The 11441-nt window shown below is 46.9% G+C and overlaps 1 protein-coding gene across 1 annotated transcript in view; it reads right to left on the bottom strand.

Moving 5' to 3' along the window:
• Nucleotides 1–11441, bottom strand: part of CSTF1 (cleavage stimulation factor subunit 1) — a 35163-nt gene that overhangs the window by 19934 nt on the left and 3788 nt on the right. The window contains exons 2-4 of the mRNA XM_082273053.1: nucleotides 3352–3543; nucleotides 2983–3260; nucleotides 2691–2888 (exon numbers count right to left, since the gene is read on the bottom strand). Of these exons, the coding sequence (XP_082129179.1) occupies nucleotides 2691–2888; nucleotides 2983–3260; nucleotides 3352–3520 (645 nt within the window). The 5' untranslated portion in view covers nucleotides 3521–3543. The remainder of the gene's footprint in view (nucleotides 1–2690; nucleotides 2889–2982; nucleotides 3261–3351; nucleotides 3544–11441) is intronic.

The following is an 11441-nucleotide window of genomic DNA, read 5'->3' on the forward strand; positions in this document are numbered from 1 at the left end:
CAGTGGGAGGAATAGTGTCCCATCATTGGTATCAGTGGGAGGAATAGTGCCCCATCATTGGTATCAGTGGGAGGAATAGTGCCCCGTCATTGGTATCAGTAGGAGGAATAGTGCCCCATCATTGGTATCAGTGGGAGGAGTAGTGCCCCATCATTGGTATCAGTGGGAGGAGTAGTGTCCCATCATTGGTGTCAGTGGGAGGAATAGTGCCCCATCATTGGGGTCAGTGGGAGGAATAGTGCCCCATCATTGGTGTCAGTGGGGGGGGATAGTGCCCCATCATTGGGGTCAGTGGGGGGGGATAGTGCCCCATCATTGGTGTCAGTGGGGGGGGATAGTGCCCCATCATTGGTGTCAGTGGGGGGGGATAGTGCCCCATCATTGGTGTCAGTGGGGGGGGATAGTGCCCCATCATTGGTGTCAGTGGGGGGGGATAGTGCCCCATCATTGGTGTCAGTGGGGGGAATAGTGCCCCATCATTGGTGTCAGTGGGGGGGAATAGTGCCCCATCATTGGTGTCAGTGGGGGGGAATAGTGCCCCATCATTGGTGTCAGTGGGGGGGAATAGTGCCCCATCATTGGTGTCAGTGGGGGGGAATAGTGCCCCATCATTGGTGTCAGTGGGGGGGGGGGGGGGAATAGTGCCCCATCATTGGTGTCAGTGGGGGGGGAATAGTGCCCCATCATTGGTGTCAGTGGGGGGGGAATAGTGCCCCATCATTGATGTCAGTGGGAAGAATAGTGCCCCATCATTGGTGTCAGTGGGAAGAATAGTGCCCCATCATTGGTGTCAGTGGGGGAGGAATAGTGCCCCATCATTGGTATCAGTGGAAGGAATAGTGCCCCATCATTGGTATCAGTGGGAGGAATAGTGCCCCATCATTGGTATCAGTGGGAGGAATAGTGCCCCATCATTGGTGTCAGTGGGAAGAATAGTGCCCCATCATTGGTGTCAGTGGGAAGAATAGTGCCCCATCATTGGTGTCAGTGGGGGGAATAGTGCCCCATCATTGGTGTCAGTGGGAGGAATCCAGTGGGAGTGTCCCAAGGGCCCGATAAAGGCAAGCAAAGGAACGCATCAGGCCCCCGGGCCGCAGTTTGGAGACCACTGTTTTAAAAGCGATAGTATTTAAATTGGGTTATGCATTTTCTTTTACATTAAAATTCAAAAAAAAAGTGTAATTTTTTTCACAGAAAAATAAACCACTGCCGAAATACCACGTGAAGAAAAAATTGCAAAAATCAACCATTTTATTCTCTAGGACCACGGCTTTAAAAAACTATATATAATGTTTGGGGGTTCCAAGTAATTTTATAGCAAAAAATATTGATTTTTTACATGTAAACAAAAAGTGTCAGAAAAAGCGTATTCTTCAAGTGGTTAATTTGCACCTTCAAACCTTGTCTTCTTAATCAGTGTTCCTCAACTCCGGTCCTCGGGGCCCACTAACAGGCCAGGTTTGCAAGATAACTGAAATACATCACAGGGGATCTCATTTGCTGCTCAGTGATTGCAGTATTCAGGTCTGCATCTCTCCAAGGTAATACTTAAAATCTGGCCTGTTAGTGGGCCCCGAGGACCGGAGTTGAGGACCACTGCTCTAAATGATTGCAAGTAATTTGGGGCATGGCTGTGCTCTGTCTTTGAGAAAGCCCGTATTGGAATAGGAAGTTCTAAGACAAGGCTTGACAAATTTGCCTGAAATCTAGGAGCCAGCTAAAAAAGTTAGGAGCCAGTTTTTTTTTTGTTTTTTTTTAAACCAACAACCAAGCTTTATTTATTAAAACGGATAATAAATTTACACAGAAATACGACTAGAACCCCACTCTCCTCTATAGCGCAATTGGATGGAAACAGACTGTCTGTTTCCATCCGATGCCATCTGATCCGATCCACGGGATGGATAGAAAATAGAACCACCATCCATCTGTTATTGGCGGACAGGATCAGATAGCGGCAGATTACTGCTCCATAAAGGAGAATGAAGGGTCCGATCAGGTCTGCCTGAAAAACTGACAGGCGGACCTTATCAGACAGCCCGTGTGAAAGGGGCCTTCGGCTGTGGCATGGCGATGAGAAAAAAAAAAAAAAATAAAAATAAAAAAAAAAAGATTTTTATATATATATATATATATATATATATATATATATATATATATATATATATATATATATATATATATATATATATATATATATATAAATAACTTACCTTTAAGCAAAAGGTAACTGGGCAGGGAGACGAAGCCTGCAAAAACTTCCCTCTAATCTCCTCTTTGGAAGGAGATGGGAAGGCATTGAGAACAGGCAGTGGAAACAGTCATTACTCCCGGCCACCACAAGAGGGCGCCAGTTCCCCATTGGAAGCCTCTCATCTCACAGAAGAAGGCCGAAAAGCCGGGGGCCTCAATTTTTGGACGGCGCGGAAGTCCGTGCACTCGGGGAGGAGGTGGGGGGCGCAAAAGGGACAGGACACCTCATGCAGAGCACCCCAGGCGCCAGGTCGCTAATTCTAGTCGCAAATGCGACCTGGTGCCTGGGGTTTGTCGAGCCCTGTTCTAAGAGCTCTGGAGGGCCAACCGACACATGAGCGTTGCATATGGAATCTACCAGTGTCTGCTCTCGGCACGCCACCATACAGTACACAAGCCTGGCTGTATCCTTCCATATGGACCAGGCTGTCACTCACCTGGATGTACTTAAAGGCTCTTTTGGCTGACGGTTTGGAGTAATCGAATAGTTTCAGGGTGTAATCTTTGGATCCCGAGGCCAATATCTGTTCAGTTGGGTGGAACGCCAGACACGTGACTTCATCAACATGGTCATACAAAGTCCGGATGACGGGATGGTTTTCCATGTTCTGTTGGGCGGTCTCATTCATCATCACCTATAAAATCGACAGAGTCAAAGAAATTCGGTTTCAACAACTGTGGAGTCGTGGAAATTCTAGAGGCTGCAAGGAAACTTTATCTAGCGGTTACCTCTATAGGCATTGCGCTCTTGGCCAGCATCCTCTCCGTGTCCAGAATCTTGATGGAGGCATCAGCGGAGCCCGTTGCGATCAGCTGACCGTCCCGGCTGTACGTGGCCACGCGGCAGGGACCCTTGTGGGAGGTGACGTAGCACGTCTCGTACTCCGAGGCCTCCGGTGACATCGTCTGTACATCTGCGTCAAACTCCAGGTCAATACCGGTTCCAGGGGCCACCGTATCCGACCGGCCAATGGCGTACTGCACAGCGCTGTCATCGTTTTCCATACCTTAAAGCGACAAAACACAACTGGTGGTCGTCTTTTTTTTTTTTTTTTTAACTGGCGGCAGAGTGGACATGGATGACCTCAGTTTACTCACCTACTTTGATGAGGTGGAGAAGCTGCTCAGACGGGGCGCACACGGAAGTCATTTTGATCTCGTTGATCAGCCCGTTGGCGAGGTTGACGTGTCCATCGTAGAGGAGCTGGCTGATGATCAGCTTGTAGAGCTGGTGGCGATCTTTCAGCGTGATCTTGTATCTGAACATTGTGACAGGAGAGGCACTGCAGTCTGCAAAAGAGAACAAAACTTTTACAGTGCCTTGAAAAAGTATTCATACCCCTTGAAATTTTCCACATTTTGTCATGTTACAGCCAAAAACGTAAATGTATTTTATTGGAATTTTGTTATAGACCGACACAAAGTGGCACATAATTGTGAAGTGGAAGGAAAATGATAAATGATTTTTAACATTTTTTACAAATAAATGTGAAAAAAGTGTGGCGTGCATTAGTATTCACCCCCGACCCCCTTTACTCTGATACCCCTAACTAAAATCTAATGGAACCAATTGCCTTCAGAAGTCACCTAATTAGTAAATAGAGTCCACCTGTGTGCAAGTTAATCTCAGCATAAATACAGCTGTTCTGTGAAGCCCTCAGAGGTTCGTTAGAGAACCTTAGAAGAACAAACAGCACCATGAAGGCCAAGGAACACACCAGACAGGTCAGGTCAAGTTTTGAACATCTCACAGAGCGCTGTTCAATCTATCATCAGAAAAAGGAAAGAGTATGGCACAACTGCAACCCTACCAAGACATGGCCGTCCACCTAAACTGACCTGCCGGGCAAGGAGAGCATTCATCAGAGAAGCAGCCAAGAGGCCCATGGGAACTCTGGAGGAGCTGCAGAGATCCACAGCTCAGGTGGGAGAATCTGTCCACAGGACAACTATTAGTCGGCACTCCACAAATCTGCCCTTTATGGAAGAGTGGAAGAAGAAAGCCATTGGTGAGAGAAATCCAAAAGAAGTCCCAATTGCAGTTTGCGAGAAGCCATGTGGGGGACACAGCAAACATGTGGAAGAAGGCGCTCTGGTCAGATGAGACCAAAATTAAAAGGAGTCGTAAAGTCAGAAAGTTTTTTATCTTAATGCATTCTAGGAGGGAGGGATCTCCCAGGGACCTTAATGTAAAGGGGAGGGGGGAGGGATCTGCCAGGGACTCCAACGTAAAGGGGAGGGGGGAGGGATCTGCCAGGGACCACAACGTAAAGGGGAGGGGGGAGGGATCTGCCAGGGACCCCAACGTAAAGGGGAGGGATCTGCCAGGGACCCCAACGTAAAGGGGAGGGATCTGCCAGGGACCCCAACGTAAAGGGGAGGGGGGAGGGATCTGCTAGGGACCCCAATGTAAAGGAGTGCGAAGAGGAATCTGCAGGGGACGGGAGCGGAAACTGCAAGGAACCCCAAAGTAAAGGGGAGAGGGAGGAATCTGCAGGGGACCCCAATGTAAAGAGGATAGGGTGAAATCTGCCAGGGACCCTGATGTAAAGGGGAGAGGGGGGGGGGGGAATCTGCCGTGGAGCCCAATGTAAAAGGGAAAAGAATCTTGTGGGGACCTCGATGTAAAGGGGGGGGGGGGTAATCTTGCAGGGAAAAGGACGTATAGGGGGGGGGGGGGGACTCTGAAGGGAATTGTAGTGAATTTATTATGGGGCGCTTGTACTAAAAAGTTCAAAGACCCCTGTTCCAAAGGGTAGGCCAGTGGTTGTGTAAGTAAGAAGGTCGATCCTATTGGTGTGACAAGTTATCTTCCTGGTGGATCACATTGCTCCCCCTTTTACCTTGCAGCCAAAATCTTCCAGTGCTGCTGGGGTAATACAAGCGGAGGAACCTGTCATAGGCAGTCAAGAATGCCAACTATACCCACTCTTTCTACTTCCCTCCTCCATTCATAAAAGCTGTACTACAGCTTCATCAGTGAAACAATCTAGGAATAGAGGAGGTGGACCTTTCATTAATCCGACAATCCTCCATTCTCAGAGTGCTTTTCATCGACGAATAGCATGGCTTTTATGAATAGAGAGGGGGGGGGGGGGGGCAGAAAGTGCCTATATACCAAGTGCTCAGCTTGTATGAACTCCATAGCACTGGACGATCATGGCTGCAAGAGTGGAGAATCAGAGGGGGGAGCAGCATCCAATAGCAAAAGGGCGCCCTTCACATTGACTATAAGGACCGTCTCTTGTTTTGATTTTTTTTTTTTAAGTTTTAACTAAACTTGGGCTTTAAAGTGGTTGTAAACCTCAGATAGGAAATATGAACAAAGCATATCCCTCTATAGCAGGGATCTTCAAACTACGGCCCCCCCAGGTGTTTAGGAACTACAATTCCCATCATGCCTAGTCATGTCTGTGAATGTCAGAGTTTTACAATGCCTCATGGGATGTGTAGTCCCACAACATCTGGAGGGCCGTAGTTTGAGGATCCCTGCAGTCTATAGTGTCTAATTGTCTCAGGCCAGAGCACTGTCATTTGGGTTGATTTACTAAAACTGGAGCGCTCAGAATCTAGTGCAGCTGTGCATATTAGCCAATCAGCTTCTAACTTCAGCTTGTTCAATTTAGCTTTGACAATAAAACCTGGAAGCTGATTGGTTAGTTATACAGAGCTGCACCAGATTTTGCACTCTGTTTTGGTAAATCAACCCAATTTTTCTCCGCTGCCTCCTTCCTCTTCTATCTGCATAAGTCAATTCTGACTTTCCTGATAACAAGAGGAAAAAAGGTGATAGGGGAGGGAGCTCCAGCACACAGCCTGTGATTGACAGCCTCAGCTCTGTTCCTGTGGAAAGGGGGAAGGGTGTCCCTTTTCTCCAATAGGCTCTCCTTGCGGAGCTCTGCAATGTCTCATCCCCATGTTTTCTGACAGCTCGGACAAGCTTTATATTACAGCACATTGAACTGTAGAGAAGACTGCAGATAAACAGGTACAATGTATGTAGGAGGATTTGTTTAACCACTTACCGCCCGCCCGCCGTCATATGACGGCGGGACGGTGCGGCTATTATCCTGGGCGGACGTCATATGACGTGACCCAGGAAATGCACGGCAGGCGCGCGATCGCGGGCGCGCCGCCGTGCACTGCCGGTGTCGGGGTGTCCCCGGGACACCCCCCCGTCACCGGCAGGGGGGAAACAGCCACTGGGCGTGGCTGTTTCCCACGTGATCGGCTGTGTTCCAATGACACAGCCGATCACAATGGAGGCGGCCGGGAGATGACCGCGCATGCGCGATCGGGAGCGCGCAGCGCGGTCATGTCGGTGTCACTGTGTTCCGTAGGAACACAGCTGTCACCGGCAATAGTAAACAGTCACTGATAGTGACTGTTTACTATGTGATCGGCTGTGAATCCATTCACAGCCGATCAGAAAATGTAAACAAAGAGCAGTAACTCACTGTTACTAGCTCTTCTCTCCTCATACAGTTTCCAGTGTGAGGGGAGAAGAGCTAGAAACATTGAGTTACTGCTCTGTACACATGTAAAAGTAAAATCACACTAATAAAGGTCCCCCCACACAGTCCTCAGCCCCCCCCAATGTCACCAGTCACCTCATCAGTGCCCAGAAATTGACACCCATAACGTTCACATGTGAGCGCAGCGATCGCAGGCAGAATCACCGCGATTCTGCCCGCAATCCGGAAATCATTGCAAATTGCGGGACGCCTGTGCGTTGCCCGTTTTTTGCAATAGCACCCCAAACGCTGTGCGATGTTTCTGCGATTTCCGCCTGCCGAATCGCGGTAACATCGCGCAAACAACGCATGACGCCCAAAAAAGGTACAAGAGCTTCTTTGGGGCGTCATGCGTTGTTTGCGTGATGTTACCTCAATTCGGCAGGCGGAAATCGCAGAAACATCGCACAGCGTTTGGGGTGCTATTGCAAATCACGGGCAACGCACAGGCGTCCCGCAATTTGCAATGATTTCTGGATCGCGGGCAGAATCGCAGTGATTCTGCCCGTGATCGCTACGCTCACATGTGAACATAGCCTAAAGTTCACCGGTCACCAGAGACTGCCATCAGTACCGCCGTGCACCATCGCCCGTCACCTGTCACCCATCAGTGACCATCGCCCGTCACCTGTCACCCCATCAATCACCGTCACCTGTCACCCCATCAGTGATCGTCACTTGTCACCCCATCAATCATCGTCACATGTCACCCCGTCAGTGATTGTCATCTGTCACCCCATCAATCATCGTCACTTGTCACCTCATCAATCATCGTCACCTGTCACCCCATCAGTCATCGTCACCTGTCACCCCATCAGTCATTGTCACCTGTCACCCCATCAGTCATTGTCACCTGTCACCCCATCAGTCATCGTCACCTGTCACCCCATCAGTCATCGTCACCTGTTTGCCATATGCATGCAATCACTTACTGACCGCCTAACGACTATATGCGTCGGCCATTAAAAGCTAAATACTGGGGTTATGGCAGCAGATAGCCCCCATAACCCCGGTATTTTTTGAAACGGCGGGCGGTCGGCTTTCAGATAAGGGTGGTCCCAGTGGCGGATTCGCCGCGGAATTACCCTTACGGTGCAGGGGAAGAGGTGCCCCCCCCCCTCCTGCCGCGTCCCAGACGTTTTCCCAGCTTACCGGACCCGCCGACAGCGGGGAAAACTATCCGGTCCCGGATCCTCAGAGACAGGAAGTCGAGTGAGGGCAAGATGGCCCTCACTCAACTCTATGGTCTTGGAGGACCGGAGCTACGTCAAAAGACGTTGCCTAGCAACCGGTTTAAAGGGCCGCTTTTTTTTTTTCTTTTTTTTTTTTTCCTCTTTCAACAATTTTTTTTTTTCTTTTCTTTTTTAGTGTAGTTGTGAGGTGTGAGGTCTTTTTGACCCCAGATCTCACAATAAAGAGGACCTGTCATGCCTATTTCTATTACAAGGGATGTTTACATTCCTTGTAATAGGAATAAAAATGATCAAAACATTTTTTTTTTTTAAACTGTGTAAAAATAAAAAAATAATAAATAAAATAAATAGGAAAAAAAAAAAAAATAAAAAATTAAAGCGCCCTGTCCCCGTTAGCTCGCGCGCAGAAGCAAACGCATACGCAATTCCCGCCCACATATGTAAACGATGTTCAAACCATACATGTGAGGTATCGCCGCGATCGTTAGAGCGAGAGCAATAATTTGAGCCCTAGACCTCCTCTGTAACTCTAAGCTAGTAACCTGCAGAAATTTTTAAAATGTTGCCTATGGGGATTTTTAAGTACCAATGTTTGGCGCCATTCTGTGAGCATGCGCAATTTTGAAGCATGACATGTTGGGTATCTAATTACTCGGCGTAACATTATCTTTCACATTATGGAAAAAAATTGTGCTAAATTTACTGTTTTCTTATTTTTTAGTTCAAAAAAGTGAATTTTTTTCAAAAAAATCGCATCTGGAAGACTGCTGCGCAAATATGGTGTGATAAAAAATATTGCAACGATCTCCATTTTATTCTCTAGGGTCTCTGCTAAAAAAAAATATATAATGTTTGGGGGTTCCAAGTAATTTTCTAGCAAAAAAAATGATTTTAGCTTGTAAACACCAAGTGTCAAAAAATAGGCCCAGTCTTAAAGTGGATAAATGGACAACTTTGTGTAAAGCGCTACTTGGATGTTAGGCCTATGTGTGTGGCCAGGCTGTGAAAAAGTGTTACACATGTGGTATCGCCATACTCAGGAGGAATAGCAGAATGTATTTTGGGGTGCAATTTTTGCTATGTACATGCTATGTGTTAGAAATATTGCATAAATGGACAGCTTTGTGTAAAAAAAAAAAATGTGTTTTCATTTTCTTTCCACATTTTCCAAAAACTTGTGGAAAAAAATGACATATTCAAAAGACTCATTATGCCTCAAAAATTATACGTTGGGCTGTTTGCTTTCCAAAATGGGGTCATTTTATGGGGGTTTCCATTGTCCTGGTGCTCCAGGGCCTTCAAAAGTGCGATAGGTTGTCAGGAAATTATATGTGTAATTTGTGCTCCTAGAATGCCGGACGGGGCTACTTGAATGTTAGGCCTCTGTATGTGGCCAGGCTGTGAAAAAGTCTCACACATGTGGTATCGCCATACTCAGGAGGAGTAGTAGAATGTGTTTTGGGGTGTAGTTGCAAGTATACATGTGCTGTGTGAGAGAAATAACCTGTTAATATGGCAATTTGTAAAAAAAAAAAAAAAAAAAAAAAAAATCTTCATTTTGCAAAGAGTTGTGGGAAAAAATGACAACTTCAAAAAACTCTCCATGCCCCTTATTAAATACCTTGGAATGTCTACTTTCCAAAAAGGGGTCATTTGGGGGGTATTTGTACTTTTCTGACTTTTTAGTGTCTCAAGAAATGAGATAGGCCTTCAGTACATCAGGTGTGAGCAAGTGTGATCAATTTTCAATGATTCGCACCATAGCTTGTGGACTCTATAACTTTCACAAAGACCAAATAATGTACACTTACTTAGGTTATTTTTACCAAAGATAAGTAGCAGTATAAATTTTGGCCAAAATTTGTGAAGAAAAATGACTAATTTGCAAAATTTTATGACAGAAACAAAGAAAAATTTGTTTTTTCACGATATTTTCAGTCTTTTTTTATTTATAGCACAAAAAATAAAAAACCCAGTATTGATCAAATACCATCAAAAGAAAGCTCTATTTGTGTGAAAAAAAGGACACAATTTTTGTATGGGTACAGTGTTGCATGACTGAGTAATTCTCAGTCAAAGTGTGAGAGCGCTGAAAGCTGAAAATCGGTCTGGGCAGGAAGGGGGTGAAAGTGCACTGTAGGCAAGTGGTTAATCTCTGTGTATTACCTGAGGCCGGTCCATTCACTGGGTATATGTGAGGATTTACAACCACTTTAAAGTCCCATTCCAGGATAAAACTATTTTTTGTCTCTTACGCCAACCCCTTTATAAACTGTTCAATGAGAAATTCTCCCGTCCTCACCTCGTAAAGCCAGATATACTTGTTCTTGATTCAGAGAGGACCCCCCCAACCACAGGACATCCAGTAGGAAGTATCCATGTCATGCTGGGACCGAGATGGCCACCTCTGAATTTGGTCATTGTGAATTCAGCACGGCTATGCCCACTCATCCTTCTCCTCCTCCTCTTGGAGGACGACGTACTCTGGATGCAGAGAGAACCCCCCAGCTGCTGGACATCCAGCGGGAAGGTTCTAGGTCATGCAGGCACAGGAGGTGAACACTTCTAAATTTGGCAACCATGAATCCAGCACTGCAATGCCTCGAGAACATCAGTCCCTTCTGGATCCTGTGAGGACCCCCCACCATTGGACATCCAATAGGAAGTGTCCATGTCATGCAGGCACTGAGGTGGACACCTCTGAATTCGGTAATTGTGAATCCAGCACTGCTATGTCCACTCATCCTTCTGTGATGATGACGTCCTCTGGATGCAGAGAGAACCCCCCAGTTGCTGGACATCCAGTAGAAAGCGTCCATCTCATGCAGGTACAGGAGGTGAACACTTCTAAATTCAGCAACCATAAATCCAGCACTGCAATGTGTCTCCAGAACATCAGTCTCTTCTGGATCCAGTGAGGACCCCCTCACCATCGGACATCCAATAGGAAGTGTCCATGTCATGCAGGCACTGAGGTGGACACTTCTAAATTCGGCAATCGTGAAGCATTACAGTGCCCACTCCTCCTTCTCCAGTAAAGAAGACGTCCTCTGGATCCAGAGTGAACCCCCAGCTGCTGGACATCCAGTAGGAAGTGACCATGTAATGTGGGCACGGAGGTGAACACTTCTAAATTCGGCAACCATGAATCCAGCACTGCAATGCCTCTTGAGAACATCAGTCTCTTCTGGATCCAGTGAGGACCCCCTCACCACTGGACATCCAATAGGAAGTGTCCATGTCATGCAGGCACTGAGGTGGACACCTCTGAATTCGGTAATTGTGAATACAGCACTGCTATGCCCACTCATTCTTCTCCTGTGATGATGACGTCCTCTGGATCCAGAGAGAACCCCCCAGTTGCTGGACATCCAGTAGAAAGCATCCATCCCATACAGATACTGAGGTGAACACATCTAAATTCAGCAACCATGAATCCAGCACTGCAATGCCTCTCGAGAACATCAGGTTCTTCTGGATC

This window comes from Pelophylax lessonae (assembly GCF_965119305.1).
Source record: "Pelophylax lessonae genome assembly, chromosome: 11".
Classification (NCBI taxonomy): domain Eukaryota; kingdom Metazoa; phylum Chordata; class Amphibia; order Anura; family Ranidae; genus Pelophylax; species Pelophylax lessonae.